General features: G+C 42.2%; 1 protein-coding gene across 1 annotated transcript in view; it reads right to left on the reverse strand.

The window, feature by feature from the left end:
* Positions 1 to 731: 731 nt before the first annotated feature.
* Positions 732 to 15,715, reverse strand: part of ccdc169 (coiled-coil domain containing 169) — a 35,966-nt gene continuing 20,982 nt past the window's right edge. Inside the window, exons 5-8 of the mRNA XM_007891257.1 lie at positions 15,302 to 15,400; positions 10,454 to 10,507; positions 2,070 to 2,137; positions 732 to 1,455 (exon numbers count right to left, since the gene is read on the reverse strand). Of these exons, the coding sequence (XP_007889448.1) occupies positions 1,353 to 1,455; positions 2,070 to 2,137; positions 10,454 to 10,507; positions 15,302 to 15,400 (324 nt within the window). The 3' untranslated portion in view covers positions 732 to 1,352. The remainder of the gene's footprint in view (positions 1,456 to 2,069; positions 2,138 to 10,453; positions 10,508 to 15,301; positions 15,401 to 15,715) is intronic.

The following is a 15,715-nucleotide window of genomic DNA, read 5'->3' on the forward strand; positions in this document are numbered from 1 at the left end:
ACCACCAAGATTTGCTCTCCTCCCACTAGCACCTTCCCATGCCAGCGCAGGAGATGCAATACCAGCCCTTTCATCTCCTCCCATACCACTGTCCAGGCCCCAAACGCAGTTTTCAAGTGAGACAGTCATTTACGTGTACTACCACCAATGTAGTTCACTGCATTCACTGCTCACAATGGGGTCTCCTCTACACTGGGAAGACCAAACACAGATTGGGTGACCGATTTGCCAAACACCTTTGTTGTGTCCTCAAGCACAACCCTGAGCATCCGGTTTCTTGCCACTTCAACTCTCCCTCCCACTCGCACTCTGAACTCTCCATCTACGGTCTCCTACGCTGTTCCATTGAGCCTCAGCGCAAGCTCAAGGAACAGCTCCTCATTTATCTGCTAGGACCTTACAGCCCTCTGGCCTCAATATTGATTTCAACAATCTCAGACCATAACAGCTCACCTTCCTCTTCTTCTGTGACCATTACCACATCGTCTGGGTCCCAGACATACCCTTTCTCTCTCTGGTCTGCTTGCTTTGTTATTTTTTCCCCACCTTTGTCTTGCATTATTAACACCTCTTTAACCCATCATCCCCTGTCCTCTACTCCACTTTCTCCTTTGTCTTCCTTGCCCTGCCTCCCCCTCTCTGTTAGTCCTTAAAAGCCTCTCCCTCCCAACTTGCCCCAGTTCCAATGAAGGGTCGTGGACCCGAAACGTTGACTCACTTTCCTCTCTCCATTGATGCTGCCTGACCTCCTGAGTGTTCCCAGTGACTTCTGTTTTTGTTGCGAGGATTATTATTATTATTTTGATTAAATGCTTAAGAAATTAAGAACTCTACAGACTAAACAGAAAGAAAATGGACACTTTTGACTAGTATCTCCCAAGAAGTGTACACTAACTTTAGAATATCTGAGTGGGACTGAAAGATTTTTCTGAAGGAGAAAAATGCAACTACTTACAGACTGTAAAACTAAAGGCAAGAATGATGTTCTCCCAAAACGCATTGGGGAGAGGTCTCTACAGTGACTCAGTGGGTTGCTGTGGAGCCTGAACAATTATTTTTGACAAGAATAATAATTCAAGTTGCACTCATTCCCAGCCAAAGAGTGCATTTGAGGAGTTGGAATCAAATGAAGAAAAACTTTTCAAGCATGACTAATACGGTTTAAAAATAACTAAATCTGTAAAATATTATTTAAACTTCCTAAAATCACCCCAGGTTGAAAAAAACTAAATATATCTGCAATAAAGGCGATGTGACAGTTAAATAACTCTTCTAAATTTGGGCATAAATACTATAATTAACATGTTTCTTTCACATAGAGAACGCTGCGTCTGTTCCATAATATTCCAACGTCAATGCTTCAATTTTGGGAGCTGTTTCACTGCTGCAGTCTTTTTAATTGGTCCTTTCTTGAGATCTAATATCCTGTGAGTAGTTGGCACATTGTACTTTCCTCTGAAATAAACAGATTTGTCTGTTATATATTCATTTGCACTGATTTCACAAACCATTGTAGCATCTTAATACAGCGCTTCTAAATTTACGTAACATAATTAAACCAATTTAATTGATGTATCAATAGAAATAAAAAAATCCTGCACACCCATTCTCCCCCTCCTCTTCTCCCCTCCACCTCTGCTTTTCAAATCCCTCTGAGTTTTCTCCACCAAATATATGCAATTTTCTCCGGTCCTATTTTCTCTCTCTGTGCCTTCTGCTCTTCTGACTCGAGCTCAGAGTAGAAAGATTTCTCCCCTCCCCCAGTTACTTCATCAGATAGATAACTTTCAGTGCTGTAACCAAAGAATCTAGCATTCATCAAATGTAACCTTGGCTCCACATGCAAGTGTTCTCCTCCCCCCACCCACCCCCGCATGCACAATTGTGCAGGTACTTTGCTGTGCCATCTGCTCTTCTTTGCTGCATCTTGCTAATCTTTAAATTCTCAAGAGCAAGAATAAGAGAAGTGCAGACGTCAATGAATTTTTTTTGAATTAAAATTCTACATCAAAAAATTTTGTAAAATTGCTTGGAGAGACCAAGGAAAATTAAGTGCTAAAAATACTTACTTCAAAGCTTGTTTTTCTCTGGATCCCATTGCTTGCTGCTTCTTTGATGTTTCAATAGATAAGGATATCTAGATCATTGGTAGAAAAAATGGGGCTTTATTTCCCCCCCAGAGATAATTTCATTTAGCACAGAATGGCAACAATTGCATTTATTTTATTGTGAAAGTGTTTCATTTTATAACTAACACCGTTCCATTATGATGGCTCCAAATGTTTAAGAAAAACATAAATTTTGCAACAGCATTTGCCAGAACTATGAAGCATTAGCTACAGACTAGAAACCAGTTCTGCCGTGTGATGTCAGTTGCTTTATAATAATGCTGGTACTGAAGGATATTAAACGCTGTTTATGTGTTGCTTTCTCCTTTCCCTAAAGACCTTCCTCTTCGCCTGTGTTTATTGTCACCCGCTCCTTGCCCTTCTTGCAGTGTCAGGCTCTGACACTGTTAGGCGCTGCAAGACACTGCCCCGTGTGAAGGGCGAGTTGTTGGTGGTGTTGGTAGCTCAGATCTCCTGGAACCTGCTCGACAACCTTCATTGAATGGGGAGGAATAATTTGTTCCCCACCTCAAATTGGACACATGGATTTTATGCTTCCTAAAGGGGAGGACCGAGTGGCCAACATCAGGAATGATGTTCGTGAATAATGTGTGGTGGGTGGAGTGGGGGATTCTCCTGGGACCAGACCTGATGAATCACTGGGCTTCTCTCAACTTCTTCCTGTTGATGTTACCTCAGTATATTGGTGTCACTGACCCTCCTCAGTAATGCAACATCACACTTTCTGCTAATGGAGGGAAAGCAAGGAAAATAAAATGCTTGCATGTCACATATTTATGTTCACGTTTTGAAATGCAGCAGAATTGTGCCCATGAGGAAATGTGAATTGCCTATTTATAGATTGGTGAGAATAACCTTATTATTAACAAATGACTCCCTTTATAATGAGCTGTGCAGGTTATCCTCACCAGTAAAATATTAATAAACTGGTCACCCACACTCATTACATATTCCACTTAGTTATACCTGTAACATTTTATTGATGTGCAACATCTTAAAATAACAATACGTGTATTTGACATAAAGCGTTTCACAGGATTTACTGTGTAGTGACTGTTTATACTTCTATGGCTTATTTCACATAGGGTGAATGTTTCAAAATTTATATTGAATCAATCTTAAACAATTGTTTTTGAGCTTTTAAAGACAACTGGGCTGGATTAAACAGGATAGAATGAAATATCGTCTGGCAATGCTAACATTGTGGGATAAGTAGGATTGTTCCTTTTAAATAGATCTTCCTTTTCTTTAAGAATACCGGAATTTAAATACGCCAGGAACCCATTCTGTTGCAATGTTTGTATAACAACTTGCATTAATACTGTGCATTTCATAAAGAGCGAAGACTAAGTGTTTTGCAGAGACGACTCTTCACAGTGAGGAGAGGGTAGTAGGAGAGAGGTTACCATAGATGTGATCAAAGAGGTAGGTTTTAGGTGGCTTTTGAAGAATATATAGGAAGTGGGGGAAAGAGACTAGAAGGATAGGTTGAGGGAGGGAGTTCCAGAAGGTGGAAATGGTGTCAGAATTCTCAGATGCTGATGGTGGGGTGAAGTGGGTGGGGCTCTGGTTTGTTGAGCAAAGGCAGTGAGCAGAAGTGAGAGAAACTGGTGAACATTGCAGAAGTAAGGAGGAGCGAGGGTGTGAAGGAATTTCTACGCGAGAGTGAGGACCTTGTAGTCAATCTGCTGGTAGACTGGGTATGAGGCTCATGGCCATGGAAAGTTTTGTACAGTTTCAGATTTTTGGATGAGCTGGAAGGGATTTGAAAATTTGAGTCCAGAGGCGACAAAAGGATGAATGAGGTTTTCAGTGGCATTGGGAGTGAGATAGGGATGGAGGCGGGTGACCTAATGTAGGGAAGTCATCCACCTAGGTAGCAAAAACAGTAGAGCGGGTTATTTTTTAGAAGAGGAGAGATTGGAATGTGTTAGCGTCCAGAGGGACTTGGGTGATCTTGTACACCAATCACAGAAAGTTAGTCTGCAGGTGCAGCAGCAATTAGGAAGGCGAACGGTATGTTAGCATTCATTATGAAAGGATTAGAGTATGAGAGTAGGGAAGTCTCGCTGCAACTGTATAGGGCCCTGGTGAGACCACACCTGGAATATTGTGCAGTTTTGGTCTCCTTATTTAAGGAAGGATGTACTTGCCTTGGATGGGGGGCGGCGTAGATTTAATAGGTTAGTACCAGGGATGAATGGGATGAGTTATGAGGATAGGCTGACCAATTTGGGCCTATATTCTCTAGAATATAGAAGAATTAGAGGGGATCATATAGAAACCCATAAGATCATAAAAGGGCATGATAGAGTAGATAGTAGGAGATTGTTTCCCCCGATTGGAGAAACTAAAACAAGGGGTTACAAACTTAAAATCAGAGGCCAACCCTTCGCGCGGAGTTGAGGAAGAACTTCCTCACTCAAAGGGTGGTGAATGCATGGAACTCACTACCCCAAAGGGCTGTTGACGCTCAGTCCTTGAACATATTCAAGACTGAGATGGATAGATTTCTTATTGCAAAAGGGATTAAGGGATATAGGGATAAGGCAGGGTCAGGTTATTAGCTGGAGTTAGATTAGAAGATCAGCCATGATCGAATGGCGGGGCAGGCTCAAAGGGCCGAATGGCCTGCTCCTACATGTTATGTTATGTTACTAGGTGAATATTGAGAAAAATGGTCTTGGTCAGAGACTAGACGTGAGAAAGGAAAGAGCTGAGAGTCAAAACAAATATCAAAGAGTCAATTCAGAAAGAGGTAGATTTGGGTGTCATCCGAGTGTATGTGGAAACCAACGCCATGGTTGTGGATGATATCATCAAGGGGGATTACATTAGATGAGACCAATGTGGGAACAGAGGTTACAACTGAAATACACTGCACGTGACAATGTGCGGGTAAGAGGGAAACCCACTGGAGGAAATGAAGTGGAGACCATGGGTCATGTAGGAATTGGAACCAGGAACGTGTGGTACGACAGGTGGATAAGAGAAGAAAGTTAATCATTATGAGTAGTGCCACAGGAAATCTTCATCGCAAGGTGAGATGACAGCTTGACTTTCCCAATGATGTCTCAGTGCTACGGAGAGGACAGAAACCGGACTGCAGGGGCTTGAGTAAGAAGTGAAGGGAGAGGTAGGAACAAAGTTCTGTAGCAACACCGTGATCCTAGGAATAGGATAAATAGTTTGGAATAGGAAGGGCCAGTTGGAGATACAACAACAACAACAACAAGATTCCATTTATAGAGCGCCTTTCACGTCAGGAGGACGTCCCAAAGCGCTGGACAGTTGGGTCAGGACCCGAGCAGGGGGGAAATGGTCAGGGTGAGGGAAAGGAGGGGGCGAGGAGGGGGTAGAGAGTTGAGAGGGGAGCTGAAGGCACGGTCGAAGAGAAAGGTCTTGAGACCGGCCTTGAAGGAGGAAAGGGAGGAAGCAAGGCGAAGGCACTGGGGGATAGAGTTCCAGAGCCTAGGGACTGAAGGTCCGGGCACCGATGCTAGGGCGGTTGGGGCGGGTGATGTGGAGCAGACCAGAGCCAGAGGAACGGAGGGTACGGGCAGGTAGATAGGGGGATAGTAGGTCAGAAAGGTAGGAGGGAGCGAGGCCGTGAATGGCCTTGTAGATGAGGATGAGGATCTTGAATTCGATCCTCTGGGGGATGGGGAGCCAGTGGAGGCGAGCGAGGGTGGGAGTGATGTGTTCCGAAGCCTGGTGCGGGACAGTACATGAGCTGCAGAGTTCTGAATGACCTGCAGCTTGTGGAGGGAGGTGCCGGGAAGGCCGACGAGGAGAGAGTTCCCATAGTCCAGCCTTGAGGAGATAAAGGCATGGACCAGGGTTTCAGCAGCGTGAGGGGTGAGGTAGTCCCTAGTCTGGTGATGTTTCGGAGGTGATGGAAGGCGGTGCCAGTTGTGGCGCAGATATGGGGGAGAAAGGACAGCTCAGGGTCGAAGAGAACACCGAGGTTCCTGACTGGCTTTGAGAGGTGGAGAGTGCAGCCTTGGATGCTGATGCTGGTCAGATAGACCAGTAGCTGAATGTCTGTAGCATCTTTGAAGGGTCTGAATCTTCATTGGTGAATATCTAACCCCCCCCCCCATTCAACGCATGTCTGAATTTGCCTGCCTAACTTGCCTTTAAAAGCTTTATTTGCCCAAAACAATAAGTGCTCATTTTCTTTGACAGTAAAAGCTAACATGATTATAAAAGCGTTTTATATACCTTTATAGGGCAACTAAGATGTCCTTTTAAGAATATGGAGCTCTGGCTTATCTAATTTTCTCGTAAGTCATTCCTCTAGCACTGGAGTTATCATTATTGCTCTCCCCAGTATTGCTTCGAATTCAAGATCCTGTCGTTGCTTTCATTTCTCTCCAATGCCTGGCCCCACACTACCTCAGAAACCTCTTGCAACCCTACTGACTTGGCCACTCCTTTCACTTAACACATACCAACCTCCTTCATGCCCCCCAAACAATTCATCCCACCATCGATAGGCGAGCTTTCAGCCATTCTGCTCCCAGCCTCTGGAACTTCATCCCACGTACACTCTGCCTTGCCCATTCTCTGTTTTGCCCCTCCCGACCTTCAAAACCCAGTTTAAAACCAATCTCTTGGACTACGTTTTCAGTCATCTTTTACTCCTCCCTTCAGCTCAGGCTCCCAGTCAGCTGTGTGAAGTGCTTTCAGATATCCTCCTGATGTGAATTGTTCTAGGTTACACAAATAAACATCATGCAATGCTTGCCAAAGATTAGAAGGTATAATTTGGCCAGGCAAACACTATACAATCTGGAATCTGAACAAGAAAGCTATTAAACTGAACAGAACAATCTTAATATGACCCCTTGAACAAGATTAAATCTAATGGCTCTAAATAAGTGGATCCAATTGACTATTTCATGAGGAAATTGTAACTGTTTATAGCAAGAATGTAAATAACAGATAAACACATTATTTAAACGTGATTTTTTTTCACTTGTTTTAAACACGCTTGTGAGCTGACTATTGAATATTCTTTTTGACAGTGTTCAACATGTTTTCCACCTCAATAGATGGAAAGCTCTTTACATTTCCAATATGAAATCGCAGGATAAAATAGAAATATGGAAATTTACAGGCCTGTCATCAATTTCCCTGACGCTTCTTGAATAGCAATCTCATTATATTATGGTGCAAGAATCCCACTATATCTTTCAGGGAAGTACATATAGCAGGGATGGTCATGTGAAGTATAAATTACTCAAGTGTCTATTCATCTCTAGACAACTGCAAAGGTTTAAATTCTCTTGCTTATAATATAGTGCAAGATGGACTCTAATTGTCACTGCAATAGCTATGATGGATTTTGTATATGATACGGTCCATGGCTAAGGTAATGTTGTACTTACAAAGCATATGAAACTTATTCCATATTTCACTGCTATAAGACAAATTATTTATGTCATGCCAGTTATAAATACCACGTTGAATATTGAGGCTTTATTTGTGATACATTATTTCTGACCCAGCACTATTTTCTGACCTCAAAAATCCCATGGTGTATGTTAAATAGCATCAGCTATCAAAATTCAGCGTCTTAAATCCTCTACAACAATGTTCAAAATATTTTCCATTATTCAATATTCACTACAGTATCCATTTTTAATAATCCTTGCATTTGATATACCGCCTTTCACACTGTGAGGACATCCAAAGTGCTTCACAGGAGTTACTGTAACATGTTGTGCCTTTTTTTAAAAAATAGGTGAATGCAGCAGCCAATTTGCACACAGCAAATGTCCCACAAACAGCCATGAAGTGAGTGACCACTTTTTTTGGGGGGGACTGATGGTTAGGACACCAGGAGAAAACTCCTTTTTCAAATAGTACAATGGGATCGTTAACACCCAGATAAAGTCATTGGGTTCAAGTTTCTGACATTGAACAAATCTGACAAATGGCACCTCCAACAATACAACACCCACCCCTTTCCTCCCTCATTGCTGCACTGGAGTGTCAGCCTGATTATAGGAGCTCAAAGTCCCAACATGTGTCTTCTGACTCGAAAGTGAGAGTGCTACCAACTGAGCCAGGCTGACACCTACAGGATTCAAAAAGCATTGGCTTGCAATAGGATTAATTAATAGTACCTGAGTCTCCAACACAGAATCTTACTGTTAACAAGCACGATATCACAGCTGACTCACAGTTTCCCACCTCTGTGAATGGATTGGAAATCTCAGAAGGACAGCTCTTCGCTTACCAGTGAGATTACCTCATTGACTGACTGCTATCGGTGAATCTTGTCGCAAACGAATCCATGCATGTAAAAAGATGTTCAGTGGGATATACTGAATAATCAATAATTTGAACCATCTAACTTGCTTATAAATTTTCACCTGATATTTTAAGGGTATTTCATGGTATTTGAAATTTTGTGAAAAGTATAACACTACCCAGATTAATAGTGATGGCCTCTGTAGCACCCATCATCACCTGGCTCCCTATTCCCCAGCAGATCAAATGTAAGATCCTTGTCCTTGCCTTCAAATGACTTCAAAAAGGCTTTACCACATCCTACCTCTGCCAGCTTCTGCAAGTCTTACTCCCCATCCACTGCTTCGACTATTTCTCATCTATTTCACCGCCCCTCCCCAAACTGTGCCCTATTATTGGTGTGTGAGCTTCAGCCACTTTACCCCTGTTGTCTGGAACTCTCTTCCAATAGCCCTCCATCTCACCCCTTCTCTCTGCCTTCAAAACCCATCAATCTCCCACCTCTTTAATTGCATCTTTGCCTACCCTCCCTAACCCCCACCCCATCCATTGACTCCCTCCTAGCTTGGGCTCACGCTCCACTTTGCCCATGTTAAAGAGACAATGATAAATTTCAAAAATAAATTTGTAATAATGGGAATAGAGGGATATACGTGAGGGGAATAAGAGGAGTGTGTAAACATCAGTGCAAGCAAAGAGGGCCGAATCACCTGCTTCTATTTTGCATTGCTTTCTGTATCTGTGCAGCAAGTCACTGATATTGTGGTGATATTAATTATGTCATGGTCTGCTTTTCAAATTCCACCTATAGTCCATATTATATTGCCACATTGTGACCGCTGTCTGAAAGCAACCACTGTTTCAGTGGGGATTAGTAGAAATCACTGCATTACATTTCGCACTGCAATCAAGCATGCTCACTCAAATGTTTAAATATTGCTGTTAACCATGCTATTAATTAATCTTTTTTTTCAGATTCGCAATCAACAACTGAGTGCTTCATTCTGGATTTTTCTCCACGATATTTACTCTCTACAGTTATCAGAGCAAGGTACAAAGTAGCTCTGAACTCTGAATGTACCCAAAGTGTTTTAATATCTTCATGTTTTGCTTTGTTTTGCTTCCCAGATAGGTTCTCAATGTTGATAAATCCAGAGAGTTGTCAGTCTTGAAATTCTGCATTATGTTAACAACAACAACTTGGATTTATATAGCGCCCTCCACGCCGGACGGCATCTCAGAGTGCTTTGCAGTTTCGGATCCCGGGACCGAGCCAGGGGGAGGGGGGGGGAAGGTGACCAAAGGCGCGGTCCAAAAAAATGTAACCCATTGCGCAGAGACATTTACTGGAATTTACGCCATTTCCCAGGAGAATTTAGCATTTGTTTTGTCTCCTTTGTGTAGGAAAGGGTGAAGAATTTAATTTGAGCAATTTCTACTGCACTTTTTGAAAAAAAAATCAGCCGTGGGACAGAATTTAATTACTTCCTTTTATGTGGACCCATGTAAAGCAGCACGTCCCATGAATCTTTAACATCCCACTTTTTATTTCTAAAACTGCTTTCCTCACTCCCTTTGTCTCGCTCCCTCCCTTCCCATTTTCAGGTCTCTCCTGAAGACCTTTCTTTTTGACTGCACCTTTGGTCACCTTCCTCCCCCTCCCCCTGGCTCGGCCCCGGGATCCGTTACTGTAAAGCGCTCTGAGACGCCGTCTGGGGTGGAGGGCGCTATGTAAATCCAAGTTGTTGTTGTTGTTTAAATCTCTTTAAACATGTCACCATTGTTCCCCCAGTGCCTTCGCCTTGCTTCCTCCCTTTCCTCCTTCAAGGCCGGTCTCAAGACCTTTCTCTTCGACTGTGCCTTCAGCTCCCCTCTCGACTCTCTACCCCCTCCTCGCTCCCTCCCTTCACCCTGACCATTTCCCCCCTGCTCGGGTCCCGACCCAACTGTCCAGCGCCTTGGGACGTCCTCCCTACATGAAAGGCATTCTATAAATTAAATCTTGTTGTTGTTATTGATCACGGGTTTTCCAACATATTTAATCCATGTGAATGGCAGCTTACCTGTGCAATTTCAGCTAGGTATGTGCGACGTTCATCAATGGTTTTATGGTAACCCTGCAACAACAAAAAGATAGCAAATGGGAAACTGATTTGATTACATAATATACAGGCAATTCACTTTACAATACATTCTGTTTACAATACATTCTGTCTCAATGATGTGATGAGATGATGTATCAAATGCAAGGATTTTTTTTGTTGATACTTTTGGAACAAGCGCTCTGGGATGTTACCCTGTGCGATGGGAGCTATATAAATGCAAGTTGTTGTTTTGTTCACCAGTAATTCCTGCTCAGGACAGCTGCTTTATATTACAATTTTCACAATTTAAGACAGTTAGCAAACAAGCAAATGGGAAGGTTAGGAGTAATATTTTCACACATAGAGTGTTTGGAATATGGAATGCCCTTCCTTCATTTACTGAATAAGTATGTATGTTAGTACCTGTTTAAACTTATTATTGTATTACTGTGTGTATTTATGTTGGTACTGTATAAGTGTTTGTTAGTACCTCTCTGCGTGGAGAGTGATGCGAAGAGAGTTGGAGCCTGGGAGGTAAATGTATTTTTATGTAATCTAATGGTAAGTACTTTTTGATTAAACATTAGCTGCTTTTTATGGTAAATACGATGTAAAAATGTAGACCTAGTGCAAGCGAGAGGTATATGAAACTCACAGTTTATTCAGTAGTAGAGTAGTGTTACTGTGCTATTTACATTGCTTTCTGTTGTATGTTTATGCTTATATTAGCTGAGAAAATAACATCCTCTTGTTCTATGCAAAAAATACTGTCTCTTAGAAAGAGGGGGAGCATGCATGAGACATGAATCTCCAAAGGGGGAAGCAGCAAAAAAAGTTTGGTAACCCCTGCTCCAGCGTGTTTGATCTCAGAATACTGACGCAATCATCTTCCCATTTGCAGAATAAAGAGGTTAGAACTTTATAAATGTACAGAAGAAAGCCATTCAGCCCATTGCATCCGAGCGGGTTACTAAAAGCAATCCTTTCAGTCCCTGCCCTTTCCCCATATCCTGCAGTTTACTTATTTTTAGATATTTATCTAGTTCCCTTTTGAAAGCTTAAGCAAATTCTGCCTAAAACAATTTTCCCAGCAGCGCATTCCATATTCCAACCAGTCTGTGCAGGAAAAAGATTCTCCTAACCTCCCCATCTGCTCATTTAGCTAACAATTTTAAATTGATGCTCTTGAGTACCGACTCGCCAACCAGTAGAAATTTCTCCCTACTGACTATCAAAACTCCTCATCATTTTAAAGACCTCTATCAGGTCACCCCTCAAACTTCCTTGTTCCTTTTGATGGAAGAACTCTCTTTAAGAGTCCAGCCTCATCCACCCTTTCTGGTAACCCACTGCAGCTGTGTGAAAACAGATGCATGTTAAGTAAGAATCCCGCTGATCTATTACTCTAATAGCAGATGGAAATGAATTAAAAACAAAAGGCAAGAGTTTTATTGAAAGTCAAGCTGAGGACATATGGAAAGCAGGTCAATTTGTGTGATGTCGCAGTTAAAATGGAAGCTGACTAGTGGGGGGCGTGGGGCACAGAGTGCATATCCCAAGAAACCAGAGGAAAATAATTTGAATAATTTACTCCTAATTCTACCTGTCAAAAGGCAGCCTGCTGGATCCCATTAGGATTGATCCTGGCACAATAATTCCACCACAATAGTTAGTGCTGGCTGGAACCTCATTTTTTAATTACACGAAAATGCATCAGAATTATTATCCGAAACTGGTAAAGAAGCCAGGCCCTTCTAACTACAGCAACAGCCCCCAGGAGGGATAGAATGAAGCACTCAACGCAAATAGAAATATCTGTTTTCACTTTCAGGGAGAAGGCATTTTAAATGATTTTTCTTCCCCAGAGTGTCTGAAGGGTGATTTGAAACATTTTCACTCTCAGAGGTTCCCATTTAAACGTATTCAGTCTTCTGTTTGTGATCTTACTCTATGGATCTGAAAGCTGGAATCTTACCCAGAAACTGATAGAACTTCCACCCCATCAAATGTGCTCAGATTACAAATAATTAGCACAAGGAGCACACAAGACTGGAAAAGACTGTTTGAGACTTTCCACTCTACCATTTATGCCTACAAATAAATAGTTTTCTTTGCCAAGTAGATGCCTAATTCTCTCTTGAATTTGTGCACAAAAGTCCTCTTCCACTGCCTTCCTAGGCAGTCCATCCCACACCTTTGCCACTCTGTGTATTTGCCATGCCATCTCATGACAAAACCAATGAATTTTATCACTTATTGTAAACAGTGCAACATGGCTCATCTCAAGCTATGCCAAATAAGTACACACTGTCCCATGTTATTCCCATGAAGCTAGTTTCATGACCTGCCTGCTAACTGAAATCCAATGTACGCCAATTTATGTTCCACTTCATTGCTCAAGATTTCATGGAACTGCACCAATTTATTTGAAAAAGTAAAAATTGCTTCAATTCATTGATTTATTTTCTGGCTCTGTAGATATGGAATCATATCAACAAACAGTAGTGTGCACTTATATAGTACCTTGTGTGCACTTATATAAAATCATTGTCCTTGCCTTCAAAGCTCTTCACGTCTTTGCTCCTCCCCACCTCTGCGACCTGCTAACTCCATATAGACCTGTCCGCTCCCACTATTTCCAGTCGGGCCTTCAGCTTCTCTGCCCCCATCCTTTGTTACTCCATCCCACAGTCCCTTTGCCTTGCTCCCACCCTTGCTTCCTTCATGGCCGGGCTCAAGACTCTCCTCTTCAACTGGGCCTTTGGTCACCCTCCTACCCCTACCCTTCCTGCCCTCCACCCCTCCTGATCCTAACTCCCAGCTCGGGTCCAGTGCCATTGACTGTCCAGTGCCTTCTGACTTGAAAGACACTGTACAAATGTTATTTGTTGTTGTACTTTATAGAACTACTAAGGTTTGGATGTATTTTAACAGATTCTGGCTCAGTTCTTCTCGTGCCACAGACGTGGAACTGACTTCATCTGCACCCAGTGAGTTTTCAAATTTGTCCCACACCTGCAGCTCCTGTGGAGCCCCATAGCTCAGTGGTTAGAGCACTCGCCTTGCAAGCGAGACACCTGGGTTCAATTCGCGGCAGGGCGAAACTTTGGGCAAGTTTCCTTACTCCACACGCCTAATAATAATCCCCCCAAAACAAAAAAAACAAAAAAATTGGTCATTTTCAATCCATGACTGTTTGTGGGATACTCCTGTGCGCAATTGACTGCCGTGTTTCTCCCACAAATATACGATCAATTCACTTTACAGTCTATTCTGTGAAGCGCTTTGAGAAGTCAAGAAGACATGAAAAGCGCTATATCAAATGCAAGGATTATTATTATTATAGCTCTCATTTTCACCTATTTCTCCCCACACTGCAATGCCAACGCTAACAATAACCAGATTTCAAGGAAAATAGAGGCCTAGTCCTACCATATACTGGGATCAAAACATTTCCAACAAAAACAACAAATCACATTTGTATTGTGCCTTTCAAATCAGGAGGACCTTTGCAGATTAGACAACTTCCAAGAAAAATAATGTTACATTTTAAAGATACAGCAAAAAATGCCTATTTTTAGCGATCAGTGAAACAACCTCAAAGAGTCCGATTTCTAAAGTACCATCCAAGGCATAGGGAGGTGGGTGAAAATATTCTTGGGTGGTGGGGTGTAACGGAGTAAAACTCAGGGGAAGGGTCAGTCCCCTTAAAGACAGGTGAGCCATTGGCTTCATTGATAGAGCCATCGGCCATAGGAGGTGAAGGCATCCCAACAAGCAGAATGATGGACCAAAAGTGAATGGGCACTGATGAGTGGGGAGAGGGGCAAGAAGAAGCCATGGGCTGGGGCGGTTTGGAGGACTGGCTGTGGTCCTCAGCCTCAACATTTATATAGCACCCCTCAGGCAGGGTAGCGTCCTAGACTCGGGGCTTTCCACTCCCACTCCCCTTAAAGAGGTGAGCTATAGATCAAGTTTGATGGGGAGGGTGAGCACCCTTTAACCCTAGCCACCTCCTGCCTACAGTTCAAGACCAAGTCAAATGAGAGCAGCTCGTGGCTGCCTGCAGTTTTGCACCTGCTCAGTGATTGTAATTAAACAAGGACTATAGACTTTAGTAATGAACGCTTTTTCACTAAATGAATTAGGTCTAGCCAGTGTAATTGAGTCAATTTTGTGTAATCTGCCATTGATGTATGAAAATCACATTCTGCTTGGCACAAACCTCTTGCCAAGGAATGACCTTGGATCTGAGTAAGATCCTCAGTATTTTATTTGCAAGTATCATGTCACTTCTAATGCACGGGGATCCAAGAAAGCATATAATCTTTGTATAATTCAATAAAATAACTGGGAAAAAAATCTTATTTGTGATGAATTGAGTGGATGGGATCACCTGCTATTAGAGACAGATTAATATTTTACTTGGTTATATCAGATGCTTGATCACCAGACTTGGAAGAGGAAGTTTGTGAGTTCAAATCCTTCTGGGTCCATCCAACCTTTCGCTCCTTAGCAGTCCATAAAATAATTACAATGTCTAAAAATAAGTGTCATCTCCCTCAGGCTGAATTAGCTATGAAACTGATGATCCCAGTAGATACACAGCAATTCCTAGGGTTAGAGATCGTGTTTCACTCCAAAGTCCTAATGGATATGGTAGACTAGAGTGGACAAGTAGCATACTGATTTTTACCTACGTGGTAGTTTCATTTAGGATTAGTGCATATATTCATCATTAAAGAGAAAATCTTTGCTTAGCAAAGAGCTGTTGCCATCAAGAAGCTTCAACACTGGTCAAGAAAGCTTTAAAAAAAACAGACAAACCTTTGCTTCATGCTCTATTTTCCATTCGTAATCCTTCAGCTGGTTTTGAAGGCTTTTCTTCTCTTTTTCGAGTTGCTTTATCAGTTGTTTTAGTGCACCCTAAAAACATCATCATTGTAAAACGAAAATATTGTGATCTGCTGTACTGCCTCTTGGTGCAAAAGGCAACTGCAATATTTGGCACTTCTGGATTTTCCAGCAAAGATTTCTTGATTTCCAGGACACACAGTGAGTTCAGTGAAGAATATCTGAAGTAACCTTCAGGGACCATGTTATGGCTGTTTTCTGTCGTTTGAGTAGGCAAGCAATAAGACTTTTTAAAAAAGATTACACAGCACTACTTACTGTACCACATATTAAAATGACCTGCAATAACCCCCAAAATACCAAAGTTTCATGATTACCAATACTAAT

Source organism: Callorhinchus milii, unplaced genomic scaffold (assembly GCF_018977255.1).
Source record: "Callorhinchus milii isolate IMCB2004 unplaced genomic scaffold, IMCB_Cmil_1.0 Scaffold4, whole genome shotgun sequence".
Classification (NCBI taxonomy): domain Eukaryota; kingdom Metazoa; phylum Chordata; class Chondrichthyes; order Chimaeriformes; family Callorhinchidae; genus Callorhinchus; species Callorhinchus milii.